At 34.6% G+C, this 22257-nt stretch overlaps 1 protein-coding gene and 1 long non-coding RNA gene across 3 annotated transcripts; both read left to right on the top strand.

The window, feature by feature from the left end:
* The first annotated feature begins 8054 nt into the window (after positions 1-8054).
* Positions 8055-9634, top strand: LOC120770129. 2 transcript variants are annotated; one of them, XR_005704911.1, is made up of 5 exons: positions 8055-8077; positions 8147-8206; positions 8272-8319; positions 8412-8909; positions 8991-9634. XR_005704911.1 is itself a non-coding variant. In XM_040097311.1 (4 exons), the coding sequence occupies exons 1-4, from the start codon at positions 8062-8064 to the stop codon at positions 8693-8695; spliced, it is 408 nt and encodes a 135-aa protein (XP_039953245.1). In that variant the 5' UTR covers positions 8055-8061; the 3' UTR covers positions 8696-9634. The 2 variants fall into 2 exon arrangements, 1 of the variants encoding a protein (XP_039953245.1); XM_040097311.1 differs by having other exon boundaries at positions 8412-9634.
* Positions 9635-20496: 10862 nt separating this feature from the next.
* LOC120770136 lies at positions 20497-21512 on the top strand. Its single transcript, XR_005704912.1, has 3 exons — positions 20497-20707; positions 20771-20903; positions 20960-21512. It is a non-coding gene; the product is annotated as an uncharacterized LOC120770136 (long non-coding RNA).
* Positions 21513-22257: the final 745 nt, after the last annotated feature.

Here is a 22257-nt window from a genome sequence, read left to right as displayed (position 1 = left end):
GTTCATTTTTAAATTAAATCCTACATACATATGATCCGCCATCACGTACTACTTGCTCCCATAGTCTCTGTACTAACTTATACGAAGAAATCAAACAAAAATTGATGGACAAATTGCAAAATGATATAGCATCAGGCTTAATGAGTTTATCTTTCACTACTGATGGCTGGAAGTCAAGATCTGGGCATCATTACTTATCATTAATTTAATGATTGGCCTAACGCAACTTGAAGATCGTCACACAGGAAATTATATTAAATTAAAACTTAAGAAATGATGTTGGAATGGAATTTATTAGATGTTCCTAATGTTCCGATTTCCTTTACTACTGACAATGGTGCTAATATCTGTAATGCTATCCGTCAAAGTTGTTGGAATCGGCGGGGTGCAATGGCGCCTTGTGAAATAAGGCCTTTATACACTATTGAAAGTGAAATAAGGCCTTTATTTCAAAAAAGGCTTTATTACACTTCGAAAGAGAAATAAAGCCTTTATAAAAATTTACCCAATTGTGCAATAAAGCCTTATTTTTTTTTATTAAACATAAACGACAACCAACTACCGATATGATTGGGGTTATCACGAAGATTTGATTTCCGGCTGTGCGTCCGCCCCCGCTCCCATCCGCGTCCGCCGGTTCGTGTGTCCGCGCACATCCGCGCCGCCGACCGCACTCACGGCCATCCACCGGACCATTTTCAAGATTTTAAGTAAATAATTGAAGAACACACGTGCATAATTTTTTGTATTTATGATTTATTGTGATCAAAATTGTACTATTTTACATTAAATAGAACACATTTTTCTTCAAAACTAAACAACATATACAGGCAGGTTCTGGAATCCGAGTGAAAATAAATATGGAAATAAACCTAAATCCGAGTGAATTTGGATTTGGTGTTCTGAAATCCGAACTTTTTGTTCATTTTAGTACTCGTTTTTCATTCACCGCAAAAATGAACTTAACAGCTGACAGCTGTCAATTTACCCAAAACAAATAATAAATTTTTGAAGAAAAATCGCAAAATGAGTGCTTTAACTGCGTTTGCCACTATTTGTACGGAAATGGCGGATCATGCAGAAGCAGCTCTTAATAGAAGGATACTGCGAGACCATTCAAATCCATTTGATGTGACTGAGTTGGCGTAAGTACGTATTTATTTGTATTTAGTCCAATTATAATCAAATATTCCATAGCTTTGTATCCAACTACAGGGTCAACAAAGATGCTTTCCTTATGCTGCTAAACGTTGTGGACAATTACATAAAGCACCCCTCTATTCCAGTGCAATAACACCTCGCGGCAACATTAAGATTCCTAGCTGAAGGTGGTTTCCAAAAGGCTGTTGGCAAGGATAGTTGCATTTCTATGGGGCGCAGCACGGTAGCAAAAGTTACAGCAAGGGTATTGAAAATTTTGGAAAGGTACTTATGCCCGCAGTGGATTCAATTAAGTACGACCGAAAGTGAGCTGACTAAATCGAAACAGCATTTTCAACGAAGTTTTGGTATACCTGGAGTAAATTGTTGTGTAGACGGAACGCATATACAATTATGTAAGCCGCATACAGATCATAGCCTTTTTTACAATCGGAAAGGATACTTTAGCATTAACGCAATGATTGTAAGCCATTTAATCAAATTTATTATAAAACAAGCTTTATCAGTTAAACATTTTTTTGCAGATATGCGACCATAATATGGTTATAAAGGCAGTTGATGCCCTTCGCCTTGGATCAAGTCATGACTCTTTAATATGGAGTATGAGTAGAGCTCATATTACCAACGGTGCTACGATAACGGAGAAACGTGGATCATGGCTTCTAGGCGATGCTGGATATACACTTCAGCCTTTTTTGCTAACGCCTTTTAGAGATCCACTTGTTGGCACAGCGCAGCATACGTTTAACCAAAAGCATTCTTCGGCACGCAATGTCGTTGAGAGAACAATAGGGGTGCTAAAAAGCAGGTTTAGATGCTTAGCACGCCCTCTTAAATACCAACCAAAAAAGGTGGTACAAATAACAAATGTTTGCTGCGCGTTACATAATGTTTGCAAACACTACAAAGTACAGGAGTTATTTTCTGTTGACACTGAAGTCGAGAGAATGGAACCCGCAGTTGCTGAGGGAGTATTAAATGATGCCACACTGGATACTGAAGCCATAACATTAAGAGAGAATATAGCCACTCATCTTCATACAATTTCCTGAAAGTTTAAAGCACCGAAGTAAATAAAACAAACTCAAATTTAAAGTCACTTTTAAAATGTCATTAATTTCAATATCAATATTAAGGCTAAAATTAAAATAGTTATAAATTCACTAAATTCAAAAAACTCAAAACATTTAATTCAAAATTGTAAATGAATGGATTAAATACAGGTACGGTCATAAGGTAAGTTATTATTGTAAAAAAAACATCGCTGTGTTTATACTTTTTAAAAAACTATAAAAGAGGAAATTATGGAGTTAATTACTGTTTGGTTTGCACTGGTATTTAAAATACATTTTCAGCTCCGCCAATACTTTTTATATTTCATTTCATTTTCTTCTTGTCGCAGCCGCTCCATTTTGAAATGGTGTCTTTTGTTCTCCTCAGTCAAGTCTTTTACTCTTTCACAAAGGCATTGAATGCTAGTGTTAATTTCCTCTGTGGCCTCAATATTTTCTTGCAACCCATCTACAATACTTTTCAAGGCACCTGTCTGCTCACCGATATTGTTCTTTAAGTGGTCGGTTACCATAGGCTGACGTCTTCGGAATCGAGCAGAACTGCTTGTAGATGGGAGGTTGTCATCATCGCTGGAAATCTCTGAAGGCACATCGCAATTTTCAGAAGGGACACCAAAGTCTGCTGTGCTGGGAATACCTTCCACCACGGTATATATACCACATAATTGGGCTATTGTGTCTTCAGTTGGAGTGAGGATATGCTTGTTGAATGGCCCTCCTCCTGTTGCCCTCGCTTCTAAGTTGTTGTGTGCAACTTTTTTTCTTATGAAGGCCTTCCAATCCATCCAAACCGATTGAAATATTATTTCAAATTAAGAAAAATTAGCTAAAGTATAAAAAAAATTATTTGCTTACCTTTTTCCAACAAGAAATATCTTTCTGTGGTGGACCATGCAGATTTAATTCTATCACCACCTCTTTCCGTAGGGCATCAACTTTTACTTTGTCACCCTTAACAAAGCCTCGAGCGATGTCTTTATGCGACTCCATGAAGTGGACAAGGATCGCTTCCTGCTCCGTATTCTTATGTTTACCCCTATAACTATATTTATTCCAATAATCAAGCGTTTTTATTTACTTACATATTTGCTCGCACCAAATTCACAATTTCGAACTGAAGTGAATGCTAACCGACATTTTTCTTGTGAATTCGTCTGGAAAACGTGCGTATTCACTCGGAATTCATTTTAGAAAAAATGTGGAATTGAAATTGTGAAAGTGAAACACAGAACACGAAATGTCGGATTGAAAACGAATTTGTTAGATATTCACTCGGAAGTGAATTCCAGAACCTGCCTGATTATTATTTCTTCCTTGTTATTGTAATACAATACCATCCTCATTCCCTGGGTCCGGATTCCGGGTTTGAGGAAAACCAGCAAATTATTACATATTCCAACAGAGGGACAAATTTATAAATTTAAATATTCCCAAAATAATACAAAATATTATAATTGTTATCAAAATGGATGTCCCGTCAATATTGCCGTGGATTTGAACAATGCAATACATTGCCGTAAAACAAATAAAAACTTAGTGCACAACCATGAGGCCCAAAATGAATTTATAAAGAAATTAATTCTATTAAATTCGAATGCGCTAATAGAATGTCATTGAAAAGATCAAGTGTTCGTCAAGTGTATGATGAGAATTGCAAAAAGGCTAAAGAGTCTGCTCATTTGGTTGAATTTGGGAAAATGCGAAGGCAATTAATAAACATAAAATCGGAAGCCTTGCCAAAAGCACCTCAAAATTTCCATGACATAATTTCAATTTTTGAAAACCCAGAAATTCGCAAGAATTATACAAATTCTAAATATGACAATGATTTGCCATTCTATCGTGGTACGGTGATTGAAGAGGATTACGGTTACTCAATTTTTGTGTCCTCTACAACGTGTAACTCAATAATGGATATGCCTACTGGCGAACCACGTCATTATTTAATAGATGGGACTTTTGGTGTAGTACCGATAAGTTGTTCCAATAGCTTTAAACAGCTGTTAATTTCTCATATTGCTCATAATGAATATGTAAGTATATTTATTTGTAAATATTGTTGCGGTTTAATTAATATTTGTAAAATGTTTTTTAGACATTTCCTTTTATCTAACTGGAAAAAAATATTTTTTTTTTGTTGAAGTTGGCAAAACTTCTTCTAATTGTCAAATAGCATTCGTTAATATTGCAAATTCTCTAAAAAATCGATAGCAGTCATTGTTATATGGCTCATCCCTTAAAATATAGCAAAACAATTTGACCTAAAACCGGTTTCTAAGCGCTTTTTTTATTGTATAACAATGGACAAGTTTGTCGTGAGAAAAAAATGAATAAATACAGAGAGCGTGGATGATGCTGTAGCTGAACAACTTAGTTCTAACGCAGAAAGCGTGGATGATGCTGTTAGACAGCATATTCAAGGTGGACAATTAAATTCTAATGCAGATAGCGTGGATAAGTGTTCTGAAAATGGTAAGTAATTTTATTGGTTAATATAGGTCAAAACTGAAAGGTGAATATTTTTCCAGCGAATAGTATACAAATTGCTTCTCAACTTTCAAATTTTGAGCGCTGGTAGCAAAAATTTCAATGGCTTCAACTCAATAATAAAAACAAAGCAATTTGTAGCATTCGCTGTGAGTCGTGCGAAAAAAAACTTACGATTAAATTTGATTCTCGTTCCAATCAATCCAAACATGCTTGGGTTGACGAAGGTTTCAACAATTGGAAGCACACGGCTAAGAGAATAAAATCTCATTCACTAAGTGCATTACATATTGAGAGCGTTGAAAATTTAAGGCGTGTTTCAACTACAAATGTTGTACAGAAATTATCAACTGCACACCTGAAACAGATGATGGAGAATAGAACTGCGCTCCAGAAAATATTTAGTACCTTGTTAGTTCTGGCACAACAAGGTCTTCCTATAAGAGGACATAATGATGATAAAAAGTCAAATTTCTTGGCCATTCTAAATGCCCGAGCAGAAGACGTGCCAGAGCTAAAATCTTGGTTGAAAAGAGATGGCTTCAAATGATTTCACCACGATATTCAAAACGAAATCTTAGACCTAATGGCCACTGCTACTTTGACATCGATTGTGGAAGAAATACGAAACGCAGAATTTTTCTCAATTTTATTAGATGAAACTGCAGATGTCGCAAGTGTTTGCCTAAGATATGTCACTGAAGATTTGAATGCCAGTGAATATTTTGTCGGTTTTTTTCAACACCGGACACAAAGTCCCAAACTTTATTTAACCTAGTTAATGCAGTATTGGCGCAATATAAATTACCTCTTTCTAAACTCAGAGGTCAATGCTATTATGGTGCTTCAAATGTTAGTGGTAAGATTCTGGGCTACAGAAACGCATTCGTGAGGAAGAGCCTCGGGCTTTGTTTGTTCACTGTAACGCACACAACCTCAACCTTGTTGTTCAAGATTCGCTATAAAATATTAATATTGCTCGAAAATTTATTGGAATAACTAAAGATCTAATAAACTTTGTACGAGATTCTCCTAAACGCTTGGACCAATTTAAACAATTTCAGAGTGAAACAGACCAAAAGAAAGACATTCTTTTACCGCCTCTTGCAGCCTATTGTTCGACTAGGTACGTCAAAATAAATTTTTGTATGATTTTATTTTAATATATTTTATTTTTACTATTTTCGAGAGTATGCAAGGCGCTGTCGAACTTGAACTTGATGACCCTATGCTTCCTCGTCAACGCAAAATAAGTAAAAGGCTCGATCAAGGCAGAAGCGAAGCCCATATATTTAAATCGCCTGAAGAATATTATAGGAAACAGTTCTTTGAAGTGTACGACCAGCTGATTGAGTCCCTCAGAAGTCGATTCGAAAATGATTCTGCTCAATTTTTCAAATCATTGGAACAATTTACATTGTGCGGAACAGAAAATGTGGATGAAGTCCTTAAATTTTATGAAAAAGATTTTGACAAGGAACGACTTTTAAGCGACAGAGATATGTTTTGGCAATTGGTGAAACGGCAAAAAAGAAGTGTCAAAATGTTTTAAGAAATTTTAAATTTTTGCAAGGAGTTCGAATGGTGTCAGGGGCTTATACCTGATTTTATACGCTTTGTGTGAATGTTAATAACGATTCCGGGATGATCATGTTCGAACGAAAGGAGTTTCTCTGTCCTTCGAAGATTAAACTCTTATTTACGCTCAACCATGCTCCAGGACAGGTTAAATAATGTGGCTATTTTGCACGTTTCCGCAAATGAAGCATCAAAATTAGATTTAAATTTGTTAATGGATAAGTTTATAGCAAAATCGCCGAGAAGAAAAATTGTTTTTGCAATAAATACATAATTTTTTTTGAATTTTTTTTTAATTTATTCTACCCATCCGAAATTTACATGAACCGCCACGCCTGCATATACATACATATACAACATAGCAACAGCAGACCATCAAATATGTCTGGAAAGTACTCTGGTGTTCAGTCAAGAATAAAAGAAATTTGCGAATTTGCGATTTACGTTCCATGTGCGGCACATTCGCTAAATTTAGTGTTCAGGCTATTGAGTGTGTTACTAAAGCGGTATTATTCTTTCTATTTGTACAAAAATTGTTCAATTTTTTCTCGGCTTCGACAAAACGATGGAAAATTTTGACAGAGCATTTAGGAGCAAATAGAGTCCTAAAGTCTCTTTCGGAAACTAGATGGTCTGCACGTGCCAATGCTATTAATGCTTTGCAAAATGGTTATTTAAATATTTCTGAAGCATTGTCTTCAAACGTGCAGTTTTCCCCATAAGAAGTGTCAACGACTTACACCACTTCAACACTATTATTAGTGAGGACAATCGTGACCTCTACGTATGTATGTAAGTCTTAAAAATTGTGTTCCATGAATTTAATACCTTGCTAAAATGCATTACTATACTAAAAGTTTTTATAACTATAACTTACTTAACAGGTTAACAGGATGAAGGCTTTATTAAAAGGACGCCTGGCGAAAATATTGACAGATGTTATTTCCCAAAGTGTGTGCATAGAAGTCAATTTGGATGGAGTCCACGGCAAAAAGCGTTTGAAAGATTTCGAAGCTTTTTACCAAACTTTAATGGGTAACCCATATATTGAAAGCATATATGTAAACATATTTCGAATAACATAGCTCAAATATATTTTAAATATTTTAAACAGATGCTTGTCGTTCGCTTGGTTTTGAAGACAACGAAAAGGAGATAAGGAACGCCTTAAAAATCATTAAAAAACGGCATTTCCATGCAGTATGTATTAAAAAAAGAAGAATAAAATAGAAAATTAATACTTTATTTTTCGGCCTTTTTTAACTTGCGTAATTGATTTGTAGCTAATTTAAAAAAAGTCAACTGATAGCTTACTACGAAATAACTAATTTTTAACTAACTGCTAAGTAACCAACTTGTAGTTAACTTAAATAAATAGCTAATAACTAATATATAGCCAACTACTAAGTAGCTAACTTAAGTTTTAAGTTATCAAAGGAAAGAGATTTTTACACCTAGAAAGCTATTTCACAGAGCCCATTGATTCGTATACTATGGGAATATGTACTGCGGACCATATTCTGTCATCTGATATAGAGGAGTTTTCTCTGGATGATGTAGAGTATAAATTAATGTGTATCCCTCTTCTAGAGAAAGTTCTTCTTATTCCAATATTACATACTTGCATGTAACCTTCGTTTATTGTAATAGTTAATTTTTTATCATTTTTTTTATGGAAACAATTACTAATTTTTCTTTTTTTCTTGAGCACTTCAAAAAATATGGAGCACCAAATCCCAAAACGTCAACCACAGCAATTCCAATGAAAAAGGCAAGATGTAGGTATTCATCATTTAACAATTATAATCCGTAATTCATAAAAACTTAAAACAAACTTTGCTTTACAGATGGCATTGACACTGCCCACCTTGGACAAAACATTAGTGTATCCAGTGAATGCACTATAGGTGAAGACATCTTCGAAAATGTATTTAGAAAACTACTATTACACTTAAAATGCCTTAATTTTTAGAATCACGTGGGATCAGCGTTTCAACGTCGGCCACTAAATATACCAATGGTAAATTCTTTTAGTAATAGTAAATTTGAATTTGTATGTTCGTCTATGATTCGATAATCTGTACTCTGGAGCATTTAAATTTATTGTTTTAGAATCCAACCAAGGCGTGTTTGAAGTTGTTTGCTGCAGCCACTGCAACACGTTTGAAAAGCAGTCACAGGATATTGGCAAAAAATTAGACGACCTGCAATTGATAGTCGAAGCACAGAATACTGCTATAATGGATGCAATAGCGGTCCAAAAGGTGGCGACTGAGCAATTGATTCGCCAAGAATCAAAAAATGCACCCATCACAAAATATTTCCCAATAAGTGACGTCCCAGAAATGCATCAGTTGGAGGAAAAAATTACTCTACTAACAGAGATGTATATGTAAGTTAATTTGATATATAGATTTATATCATAGCTCAGTTTACAAATATTATTTAAACATATTTTATAGGAATCTGCGATGTCTGCTATTTTATGCAACAATCTCAGAAATATAAGGCTGCTGTTAAATAAGGACGTCATAGCGTCAATAAACATGGATGGTTCACATGGAAAGATAAGCTTAAAATATTTCCCAAATTTTTATGCTTCATTGACTGGTAAGATAAATATTCCATACCATTGTTTTACACATATGTATGTTTTTATTTCAAGTTAAATTAAATCTTCTTTTCATTTAGGAGCCATTGCCAAATTACCATTTAAGGGATTGTCGCCGGAGGACGCGCTGCGCAAAGCCATTGCTTTCGAAAAAGCTAAATGCTTTAAGAAAGCTTATCGACAAAAAAAGAAGAATTCTGCATCTTAAACTACTACCCCTCCAATTGTTTTTTTTTTTTTTTTAATATAAAACTGCAATAGTACAAAGTTGTAATATTTCAGACTTTAAATTCTGACTTCTTATTTCTGGACTGAATTTTTCTTTTTTAATTTTTATTATAAAATTATTTAAAAAATGTGATTTATAAAACTCGTAAAGAAACCAGAACGAATATTTATTTTAAAATTTTCGCAGCTAAAAACTCACAAGAAATATTCTCCTAAAAGTTTGTAGCCCATTTTATATCGTTTTTTTTTCTTAAAGAATAAATTTTGTTCACGCGTTATATGAAAGCAAGAAATCAACGCGAACTATTTGAGTGGAGTACAAAACTGCGTAAACGATTTTTTTTAAGATACATTTTTTTAAATTTTGATGATAATTTCTTTCATGAGTTTTGCAAAAATTTTGATTTGTCAGATTTATGTTAGAGAAGCTGTATTTAAAGTGTTTAAAGTCAATTAAATAAAAATACATATTTTAAAACGAAGGCTTCGGATAAAATTTATCTTGATTGTTAAAGGGATTTTAGAGGTTTTATAACGACTAGTCTCATTCTGCTACCATTACGACCTACAAAGCGACTAGTCCCTTTTTATACCCATTTGGGTATAAATGGGTACAATTAGTCTCTTCATAGGACATGCTCGAACAAAAGGGAACAGTTCAGTCCATACAAAGAGATGTAAAGTGGGATTAGTCGCATGTTCCTTTGCGACTAATCCCGGACACATCCCGGACTAGTCGCATTTTTTGCAGGGTTTAAGCTAGTTGAAAAGTCATGCAGAGTCGGATAATTGACTACTGCCTAGGACATCGCAATAATAAAATAGTCAGTTGGCTCCATGAAAAATAGTCCAAGTATCAACCGCCTCTAGTTGCGAAATAGTTAGATTAAAGTGCATTAAATGTTAGCTGAGTTGCCGGCAGGGTATCTTAATATCGTAATCACACACACCCACTCACACACACAAGTTACATATGTAAGTAAATACAACACCTATCAACAATTCGACAACATAACTTGCGCAACTACTACATAACTTACTGACTTAAGCAAATCGCCGCAGCAGTTTCAGTGACAACGACTTGACTTCCGGCACGCGCACCCGAAATGCTTATGCACCTTCACAAGCCAATTCCTGGAAGTGCATCACGCCACCACACTGCAGGCTAGATTATGTTAAGCTCTAATTTTAGTCATATTTTATGTCAATCAATAAAGTAACGCGGTCGCGCTGCCATCCATGCAGCACCGTTGTTAAACGCGAAAACAATTTTGTTTTTTTTAGCTTTCTCAACGAGAGAAAGCTTAACTGGCGTCCGAGCGAATTGCAAGCGAGCGTAAAGCTGTTTGTACTAAAAGTCACGTAAAGTGCAAGGACAACTTAGATGCAAAGGAGCGTAAAGCCACCTGTATCACGCGCCGTGTAAAAGTGTAAAAACTTAGCTAAAAAGTTAGGCGTAAAGCTACTTTGCTAAAAACAAAAAGAGTCGATCGGTCGGTTCCTTAGTAGCTTAGGCAAAAAGGAGACATTACGGATATAAAAAAATTTTAAACTAGAATAATAACAAAAAATACTGTAATAAAGTGTTGGACAATAAAGAAGAAAAATCTATATAAATAATATCCCTAAACGAACAAGGATAAAATAAGAAGTGAAGGTGCAAAAAAAAAATGTGAGGAAAATCTATCCTTAAACGAACAAAGGATAGTAAAAATATTTGACTTTCAATAAGAAGTGTACTATAAAGCAAGTTCTGTGAGCAGCGTGAAATTCTATATCGAAAAGTTACAACAGCATCAACAGCTTTAACTACAGAATCCGTAACGAAGGAAGAAAATAAAAGCACAAAACCAGCGCTACAAGCATTAGTCATAATGACCCGCTACTATACCTTTCTGATTCAACTAACGATGACATTGACCGTGATCACACAACAAATCGACATACAGGATCTTACCAACAACAACGGGTACCTACCCATTAAGGCAGGAGAAGTAAGGACAATCAACCATTACGACAAAATTTTACATTTCATCAATTTAACGAAATATGAAGAAACGCTATCGCTCATCTCAGGCAACATTAACACTCTAAAAGCAATCACTTTTGAGGACAGACAATTTCTTGACTCAATCCATAAAAATTTTGTTTTTTTGGAAGCTAAGTTAGACGGTTTGCATCCGCACTTTAAAGTCAAACGAGGCTTACTCAATATCGTAGGAAAAGGACTAAAATTTATAGCAGGCTCCATGGACAGTGACGATGAAAAAGAAATTAGGGACGCTCTCACACAAATTCATAATAACGAAGAAATTACCACGAATAATGTTAACAATTTAATGCAAATTAGCGACTTTCTTTCTGGACAGATAACGAACGTTACAGACCACATAAACAAACAACAAACTGTTATTAGTAGATACATAAACCAATTTACTGAATTAGCACAAAATAAAATAAAGACAATAGAGGACGAAATTCAATTCATCATGCATACTTACCAAAATAACAACGACATATCGCTTTTACGCAATCACGAAGATGACATCGGACAAATCATTTTTTCAACTAAATTAGGTATCTTGCCAACGGACATTCTAACCCTTACTGAACTGAATCATATTAGCAATTTTGAAAGTTACAGCCACATTAGAACAGCCGTACTATTTCAGGAAAATACAATCATCCTATCCCTCCTCATACCTCAATATTTCCAGAATACATTATCCAAAATAAAGTTTGAACCCATCCCAAACATTAATAATAAATCAGTAATACTAAGCCATTCAGAAATCCTTGTAGACGAGGACAATAAAATGTACCAATTAGAAATTAAGGATAATTTAGAAAAGAATAAGAATTGAAGACACATGTATAGGCAATATATTAATGTTTAAAGAAGCGAGCTGTAAGCTTGAAAATTTTAATGAACCTGATCTAATAGAAGTGCTAACAGGCACCCTTGTATTTAAGAATTTTAATTCAAATATAACCCAAAATTGTAATAAACAAAAGATAAGCCAAAAAGGCACATTTTTATTAAGGTTCGAAAATTGTGAGATAAAGATTTCTAATAGAACATATTTCAATGTAAACTTGAGGATATTTGAAACATTTGCCTTACCAAATGTAATAACAAAAATAAATGATACAAACGAAATTAATAAAGAAATAAAGATGGAAGCATTGTACATAAAACAGCTTCAGCATGAAAATAATTTTAAATTACTAAAGAATGGAAACAGTGTATCCTCAATAATTAGCTTAAGTTCTGATATTTCAATTGTTTTAATTATAGTAGTCACTACTGCAATTTTATTTTTTATTATCAAAGAAAAACAAAAAATGTACATTTCGCCTAGCCCAGAAGCAGAATTTATTGCAAACGTGCAGAAAGGCCCGTTCCTGCAAATTACAACATCGCAGCCCAACAATAACACCGATCGCGGACGATCGAACTAAGAGGGGAAGAGTTAATACAACACCTATTAACAATTCGACAATATAACTTGCACAACTACTACATAACTTACTGACTTAAGCAAATCGCCGCAGCAGTTTCAGTAACAACGACTTGACTTCCGGCACGCGCACCCGAAATGCTTATGCACCTTCACAAGCCAATTCCTGGACGTGCATCACGCCACAACACTGCAGGCTAGACGGAATTTAGGTATAAAATTATGTTAAGCACTAATTTTAGTCACATTTTATGTCAATCAATAAAGTAACGCGGTCGCGCTGCCATCCATGCAGCACCGTTGTTAAACGCGAAAACAATTTTGTTTTTTTTAGCTTTCTCAACGATCTCAATCCCTTTACATAGTTACTATTCAAGTTAAATGTATTTATCTATATATAGAGATCCACAATGTTAATGTACTTAACACATAATACCCACTCTGCTAAGAATGTTAATAAGATATCGTATGTTAAGCTAGGGTATAAATAATGATGTTTCGTTAGACTAAAGGATATTTTTAAAAAGAATTACTTTAGCGGTTTGACGCTTCGTCTTAAACTTAAATAAATACTATTAAATAAAAAAGTGGTTTGTTACTTTGGCGGGTTTTACTGGCCTAAAATTAAAATATAACGCTGAACGTCGGGTTTCAACCGGGTTAGAGAAAAATATAACTGGCGAGGATGGGATGTGGATAGAAAGTCGCAAACGAAAAAATTTTTTTTTAATATTACTAAATATAATAATAAAAACTATAGAAGTGCTAAACTAATTTTGTGTAAAACGAACATTCATATATTAACTTCATTACAACAAATTAAAATAAAACTGCTGTAAAATCAAAAAAAAAAAAAAACATTATTGTGCAAAGTGATTACATATTACACAAAACAGAACATTAGCACCGCTGTTAATGATTAAAATTCCAAAAATAACAAAGGTACTAAACCAAAATTACATACAAAATAAAATCCCCAACTTCGCTAATGAACATTAAGTGGACGAATAAAAAAATATTTTCTACAGTTCCGAAAAAAAACAAAATACATGTTAACATGGCATATGTTAACATTGCCGAAATAATAAACTAATTCATCAGCAATACTTACTAATACAGGTAGAGCGGATATGGAACTCAAGTTACACAATGTTTCCCACAGCACAGCACATACGCACTGTCAGCACACGCGCCACCTAAATTAGCGAATTCGTGGAATTTAATTATGTTTTGCCCGGTGCATTTAGTTAAGCTTTTAGATTAAGAAGATTGTAAAAATCAGTTTTAAAAATAAAGTTATAACGAGAAGGTCGTGCTGACCAAAAACGATTTTTTTCTTTCAATCAGTGGGAAAATCGTTAAGTGTCGCCCAACGTGGGGCCTAGTTGTAGTGAATCGTGAGTGAAGTGTACTAAAAAAGGACATGGTTAAGTCCTTACCGTGAACCAAGAAGGACTTAAAAATAAAAGTCTGCAAGGAAACCGGCTTACCACGGACTTCAGGTCCATAACGTCGCAACAAACGCCAGGGCGAAGGAACATCAGCACTAGGCCCCAAAACCGGGTGACCAAAGTCACCATGCCAGGACAAAAAGTGTGCAGGAAAGGGCCCCTCAGTAGGAAACAAACAGGAGATGCTAGTCGTCAGCCGCCGCACCATTATTTTAAGAATTCTAATATGTCTTTTAATTTACGATGCCACTGCGACAACGGACATCTACGACTACTCGAACGCACAATTAGTTACAATAAATGACGGATTAGCAAAAATTCAGAACGGAGCCTTTAGACTAATACACGTAATAGACCTTAACAAATACGAACAATTTCTGACGGACATTGGTAAATTCGTTTACTCGGACATACCTAAGGACACTATCCTATCCTAGAGCACGAACTAACCCAATCCCTCCAAATCTTAGAAACCATTAAACCGGTTGAAAAAGGATCTAGAAGATCAATAAATATTTTGGGAACGGCTTGGAAATTAATCGCCGGATCCCCCGATAATGAAGATCTGGAAATAACATCCAGTAACGGAAATGAAATTAATAATAAACAAGTAATTATAAATGACATCTTTAACGAAAAATTAAATAACGTAACTAAAATAGTAAATAAACTTTTTAATAATATAAAAAAAGATTCGGATGTAGAAAATGAAACAATTATTAATTTGCAAAATAGAATAAGATTAATAAAAGAAGAATTGATTAACGTAAAATACGCCATACAATGGGCGAAAAAAGAACCGGAATTTTACTACTTAATGGCTTTCAAGGACACATAGATGCTGACGGAATGATCAACAACTTGTCAGGAACGCTGCTCATCAATTTCCATAATTCAACGCTGAAAATCAATGGTCAAACTTATATTAACCTCGATTTAATTCCACTTCCCGCTATCCCAGCAGTCCTGCAACCCGCACCAATTGAGAAAAATAGAATTGAATTACTTTCACTAGAAGCTTTGAAAGAACTCCACATAAGTAACATTCGAAGAATAAATCTCCTGAAGGCAGCAACTATATCCAACGGCTCACTTTCGCTTGGAGCAGTTGCAGCTACTTCCATCGTCACAATAATTTTTTGCAAATTTTGGAAGAAATCTCAAAATAAAATAAGCATATCATCCAATAGCGATACTAACCAGATCCCGGCAACAAACCTCAGGATGAATCAAATCAAAGATTCCCCAAATGATCAGCCAACATACATAAATTTCAACAACTTACCTTATTTTTGACAACGCTCGAGGACGAACGCTTTTAAGAGGGAAGTGTTAACATGGCATATGTTAACATTGCGAAATAATAAGCTAATTCATCAGCAATACTTACTAATGCAGGTAGAGCGGATATGGAACTCAAGTTACACAATGTTTCCCACAGCACAGCACAGCATACGCGCCACCTAAATTAGCGAATTCGTGGAATTTAATTATGTTTTGCCCGGTACATTTAGTTAAGCTTTTAGATTAAGAACATTGTAAAAATCAGTTTTAAAAATAAAGTTATAACGAGAAGGTCGTGCTGACCAAAAACGATTTTTTTTTTTTAAATCAGTGGGAAAATCGTTAAGTGGCGCCCAACGTGGGGCCTAGTTGTAGTGAATCGTGAGTGAAGTGTAGGAAAAAAGGACATGGTTAAGTCCTTACCGTGAACCAAGAAGGACTTAAAAATAAAAGTCTACAAGGAAACCGGCTTCAGGTCCCTAACGTCGCAACAAACGCCAGGACGAAGGAACATCACCACTAGGCCCCAGAACCCGGTGACCAAAGTCACCATCCCAGGACAAAAAGTGTGCAGGAAAGGGCCTCTTAGTAGGAAACAAACAGGAGATGCTAGTCGTCAGCCGCCGCACCATTATTTTAAGAATTCTAATATGTCTTTTAATTTACGATGCCACTGCGACAACGGACATCTACGACTACTCGAACGCACAATTAGTTACAATCGGTAACTTTACTGACGGTTAGTTCGATCGGTATGTGTGCGTTTATCGTGTATGGGCTTGTTCGCGTACCGATCCTTGTTCGCGGAAATGTTTGATTTTTTTACGATCGGTGCGCGAACATGTTTATCGTGTGTGGAGTTGTCGGCGCACAAAATCTCATTTCTCTCGTGTCGCCGAACAGTGAAGATCGCGGACAATGGCAAGTGTTAAGGGGAGAGCCTGCTTTCGAGGCTTCAAAAAATCGATTATTTGAGGATTTTTTTGGGAGGGAAAGAAATAATTGATTCAAGCGAAATTTCTTGGCTTTATAGTTATGTATATATTTGAACATCTTTCACAAATTTTTTGGATACGAAATCTTTGATATTCTGCCTTTGGGAAGCAATTACCCGATGCATCTCGCATGTACATTTTTCGGACGGCGGGCAGGATGCAAGTCGCAATTTCTATCGAAAACAAAAAATTCAAAGAGATTCATATTTTTTATTAATTTATCTTCTAGTTAAACTAAGAAATTTCCAAAAAAAGTGTAAAATTTAAAATTTTATTAAAAATTGAATAAATAGTGGCTTTTGATCAAAAGAATTTTACTCTATGCTGTTTAAAAATATGTTAAAACTTGACTTTTCTTAATATTTTTTTAGTTTAAATATAAGATAATTTTATGTCAATGATAATAAACTTTGCCCTAATTCCATACGACGTTTAGTTTTTTTTCTATCCTGCCCGCCAATTAAGAATAATCGTAAAAATGAAAAACCGAGAAATCACGCTTCAAAGTTTTCGCTTTTTGCCCAAGCGCTCATACATATACATAGTGTAAGAAATATAAAAGTTGGAATAACTTATTAACGAAATACAATGAAATAGATAAAAATGCTACATTAGAAATAAATTCCAAGAAATGTTCCGCTTGCCTGTTGCACATGTTAACTCTGTGAAGAACGAACGCAAAATGGATTTGTGTGTCGTGTATGGGCAAACGAATTCATACCGATCGAACGCACTTGTCTGCTCGTGTATGGGCACTATTACCCAGAGAACATAAAACATAGCGAAGGTGCAGCGAACATTTTATAAAATTGCGACACGGAATCTCACCACACAACTACAGAAATCACGCTGTGAAATGTTAACATTTTTAACAGTTCTCCACATACTCAAACAGAGAATATGCATATAGTTAACGGCAGCAGCCACACAGATACTTAACGATAAATGTAAACAAATTGTATCTTCTCACAGTATTACTGCTTGGTCAGCAGAATACTTTAATTAATAAGAAATCAATATATCACTTGTTTTGATAAGTAAGCAAAATCCAATATTCCATTATTTGTTTTGATAATGAGAATAATTGGAAATCCAATGCTCTGGCATTTCATCACTTAATGTAATGCCAAAGCATCTTTAGTAATAAGCATAGAATTATAAGAATATAAATATAAGTGCTTTTACTAATAAAGATCAGTGTATAATCGGCAAGCGTATTGAGTGATCATCTTGATGATCAAAGCGCACCATATATTGTCACTCAAACCAACACTTTGTTTAATTTCTACCGCGCGTAGCGGAACGGAATATATTTTTTTAATACTTCCCACACCAGGAAAGTTAATTGGCGCCCAACGTTAAGGCACGTGTTCGTCGTATAAAGGGAGAGAAATGTATCCCTAGAACCATAACGGTCGCGATTAGTGAACACTAACCGGTAAACGTGCATAAACCTCGTGCGAGAGGTAGTACATATGTGAATAACGCATTAAAAATTAAAAAGAAAAAACAAGTATCCCAAGAATAGGGAGAAAAGCCAAACCAAACTTGAAGTAAAGTGAGCAAAAACTTCATTGCTTGTTGTGTTGTGACAATCGCAGAATAAATAAGAACAAATTTTTTAAAAAATTAACAGTGAATAAAAAAGTAAAGAGTGACTTAAATCACAAAATACAAATATTTAAAAAACAAAAAAAAACATCATTAGGCATTGCACGTCAAGCAGCGGCGTAGCCATCGAGGGAAACCAAGGACTAAGGAAATTACAACACACCACAAGAGACGAGGAGAAGAAGGAGTAAGATTTTATTATCCACATTTATCAAATATATTAGTACATTAATATATAAGACAATCAATTTTAGCAATTAAGTTTAAACTATTAAGAATCATTGAAGGCTCGACCAGCCAAGTAATAAAATATTTTGAAAGGCTCGACCAGCCAAATAATAAAATATTTAAAAAAAAAAAACCGCGATTCACCACCGCAAGGGGGACCCTCCGGTTTATAATAAAACTCAATTCTGCGATTCTGAACTTCAGACCCTCCAGAATAGAAGAGTCTCCTTTCCTAGAAAGGATCAAAAAATAAAAATTAAAATAAAAATTAGGGAAAAAAATAAAAAAACAAAATGACGGATGCTCTACCAACTGACTTGGACTATAACGAAATAGACAGAATAGTTAGAAATCTTGAAGGATTTGTATTAGTCGACAGCATTAACAAAAAAGAAAGGGATGTGAATAAAGATAAACTTAAAATTAAATGTATGGAGAAAGTTTTTAAATATATAGGAAAAGATAAGAAGGCCACACTTGAGGATTATTATAATCAGGAGACAGTTATGTCTGAAACTATAGAGATGATAGAAGTATCAAAAAAGGAATATTTGTTTTAAATGGGGAGTAATACAAGTGCTCCAAAATACGAAAGGTTGCATTATTGCGATTATTGTAAAAGCAACCATAAAATTGAAAATTGCCCATATTTAAAGAAAAGGAAAATTAATAAATAAAAATGGCTCTAACTAGCGAAAATGAGACCTTAGTCGCAAGACTAATTGCCGCAACGAATGCATCACTTAGATTAGAAATATCTGAAATGCGCAGACAAATAGAAGACTTAACGAAGTCGACAACAATAACGATTACAAACCAATCAGAATTCGCTGTGACGATTACAAACCTGAAGTAATATGTTAGCTGGAGGGAATTAACAACGCAATGAGCTTATACATAAATTATAATAAGGTTAATGAAAATTAACCTTCCTAATAAAATAAAGCCATAATACCCACTTATGGATCAGATAAGCGCCGCAACTAAGGAATTCAATGCTAAAAATAGGCGGGATGCTTTTACGCACATTTATAACGGGACTAAACGGAAATTTAGCTAATATACTATTTTCTCTATCGCCAAGCGATTTACCAAATCTTTAGCAAAAGCACAAGAGTTAGAGTCTAACAATATGTGAGCGTCCTTCGCATATAATCATTTGGAAAAACCAAAACAATTCAAAACCTAACAATAATAACGGGGCAATATACTTATAATAACAACAGATTCAATAATGGTAATTTGAATAATACTTTACGGGTTCCCCACAAGTCCAAACCACAAAGAAATGCATCAAAGAATGGGTTATCAGAATAACCAACCATCGACCATACCAATGGATGTCGACTCAAGCATCCATACACGCAACCGTATGCTGCAAAAGCCAACAACATTTAATCAAAACAATTTGGAAAAAAAGGCCACATGGAAGTACACAACAGAATGTGCAGCCACCGACTAAGACACAGCGCATTAATAATATTAAGGAGGATCATTTTTTAGGCCAAAATTAACTCTACCCATATATATTTCTATATGACAGGGTTACTGGTCAAAACTTTAAAATATTAATAGATACAGAGACAACTAGTTGCTATATTAAATCAGGAATATACAAAAAATAAAAATAAATTGGATATACAAAGAGAGTAAAACAATTAATGGATTTTCGATAATACGCTATTATCACATTCAACCTTATCATGAATAAGGCGTGGAATAGTTCACCAGCAGAAATATTTCGTTCACCCGAAATCGTTCACCTTACCATGAACGCAGAAAGATTTCGGGTGAACAGCATTTCACATCGAAATTTCGAATGTGAGATGACAGCTGTCAAAACGTCAAATAAAATATTAACAAAGAAACCAAATTGAACGCATTTTACTTTAGTGAAAAATTTAAAAATGATTAATATAAATTTAAGGAGACTGCTGTTAGCAGATGAAAATGTGCAAGATCAAAGAGTCGCTCGTAGTAGAAAGATTAGGGATGCTTCAAATCCGCTTGAATTGCAGGATCAATTGTAAATTTGTGTATAATTTGTAAATAATTCCAGATGCAAATAGTATACCAACTTATTTGCTATTGTTCCTCTAGGGTTTCAGAAATGTTATAGGACCAACAAAACAGCGTTTAAATATCTACTAGACATTACAACAAACAAAGCTTCAAACCCGATGAAATCTTTTGGAATACCCCCAATAGTGAAGTTGGCGGCTTCGCTGCGTTTCTTTGCAGAAGGAGGCTACCAAAAGGGTGTCGGTAGGGAATACGATGTGGGATTGTCACAGTCTGCCTTTAGTGCCACACTAGGGAAGAGATGCTTGACGTGTTCGAAGTGAATTTATGTCGTTTGTGGATAAAATGGATGAGTAACGAAGAAATGAGAAGTGCTGCTCTTAAATTTTATGAAAAGTATAAAATTCCGAGTGTTATGGGGTGTATTGATGGTACCCATATAAAAATTGTGGGACCAAAACACAATAAGCACTCATTTTATAATCGAAAAGGATACTTTAGTTTAAATGCTCTTGTTGTAAGTACTTTTGTTAAATTATATGTACATACTGTAGGTGTATAAATGCTTCAACACTTATAGGTTTGTGACCAAAAAATGAGGTTTCGATTTATTGATGCGTCGCATCCAGGAGCTTGTCACGACTCTTTAGTGTGGAACGTTTCGGAACTAAAGAGACATATTTGCAATAATCGCAGCAACTTTTGGATGTTAGGTAAATTAGTTTAAACAAATTTTATTTGTAACCATAAAAACATATTTTATGAATAGGCGACGCAGGATATCCTCTGGAATCCTTCTTATTAACACCTTATAGGACACCTGAAGAGGGAAGTGTAGAAGCAAAATTTAATTTAGCTCATTCTCGGTGCCGAAATATTATAGAACGTGCAATTGGGTTGCTTAAAAGCCGATGGAGATGTTTGCTTGGTGCTAGAGAACTTTATTACAGCCCACAGAAAGCAGCTAAAATATTCAATGTGTGCGTAATGTTACATAATTTATGCATTCATTTCAAAGATCAATTTGCTGATATCGTTGAGATACCTGATTGTGACGAAGAGGAATCTCTAGTGACTATGGAGGAGGACAACATAGATTTCGGAATGCAAAGAATGAGCGAAGCGCAAAGAATTAGGAACCAAATAGCTCACTCACTCCCTTAAAGCATTATTACTTCTTTCAATATCGTTTGTAGAAAAAACAAAACTAACTCCATTTTTCTGTAACGAAAAAACTATTTCTTCATTTCTTATAATCCTAATTCAATGAACATAAAATGTATTTCAAATAAAATATAAGTAAAATAAAAAAAAAATTAACATGAGACCACATAAATATAAAATTAAAAATTAATAAAATGTAATTCTGAATAAGTTATCTTTTCATCATTGAAAGCTTCATTTCTTCAATTTCTATTAACCTTCTTGTTTTTTCTAACTTTGCTTTAATTTCTCTTTTTCTCAAATTTTCTATTTCAATATTATGCCGCTTATTTTCTATCGTTTGATTTTTTAGTTCTTTTAATTCTTCTTCTTTTAAATTGTTTAAAATTGTGAAATTTTTATTCAACGCCCTTGTATTGTCTTCAATTCTCCTTATCCGTTTTAAGATTTCTTTTTGCACTTCTATTTCTTCTTCTAATATCACAGATGTGCCCTTTCTTTTAGAGGATGACGGCGCATCTTTAAGAAAGGGGTTCCTTTTGGAGTTTGCTGTGGACTTTTGTTCACAATTGTTTCTGCGTCCAATTCACACTCAGTTGTGCTTAGCGGCTGAAATCCGTGTGACACTATTCCTTCCAATCCCTCAACGCTATTTGTCATGCCAGTGATTGCTACAATAGTTTCCTCCGATGTTGACAGTTTATGATGCAGGTTTGGTCCCCCACCAGTGCCTCTAATTTGTTCCGCATTAAACGTCAACTTTTTGCGTACGTAACGCTTTTGGTCATTCCAAACCTTTAACAGATTTTTGTAATAATTATTTTAAAATTTTACTAGCCAGTGCTAATATGAAAATTACCCTTTTCCACTCAGACACCGTTTTAGTCGGAGGCCCAGCACTGT

The sequence above is a fragment of the Bactrocera tryoni genome, chromosome 3 (assembly GCF_016617805.1).
Source record: "Bactrocera tryoni isolate S06 chromosome 3, CSIRO_BtryS06_freeze2, whole genome shotgun sequence".
Taxonomy (NCBI): Eukaryota; Metazoa; Arthropoda; class Insecta; order Diptera; family Tephritidae; genus Bactrocera; species Bactrocera tryoni.
Note: the sequence above shows the minus strand (reverse complement) of the source record. Positions and strands in the feature narration are given on the sequence as shown.

What these genes read in the sequence shown, in the direction of transcription:
- LOC120770129 (XM_040097311.1), top strand. An exon ending in ATCCAGTGAATGCACTATAG is followed by an intron (nt 8,207 to 8,271) that starts GTGAAGACATCT and finishes CTTAATTTTTAG; the next exon opens with AATCACGTGGGATCAGCGTT. An exon ending in GGCCACTAAATATACCAATG is followed by an intron (nt 8,320 to 8,411) that starts GTAAATTCTTTT and finishes TTATTGTTTTAG; the next exon opens with AATCCAACCAAGGCGTGTTT.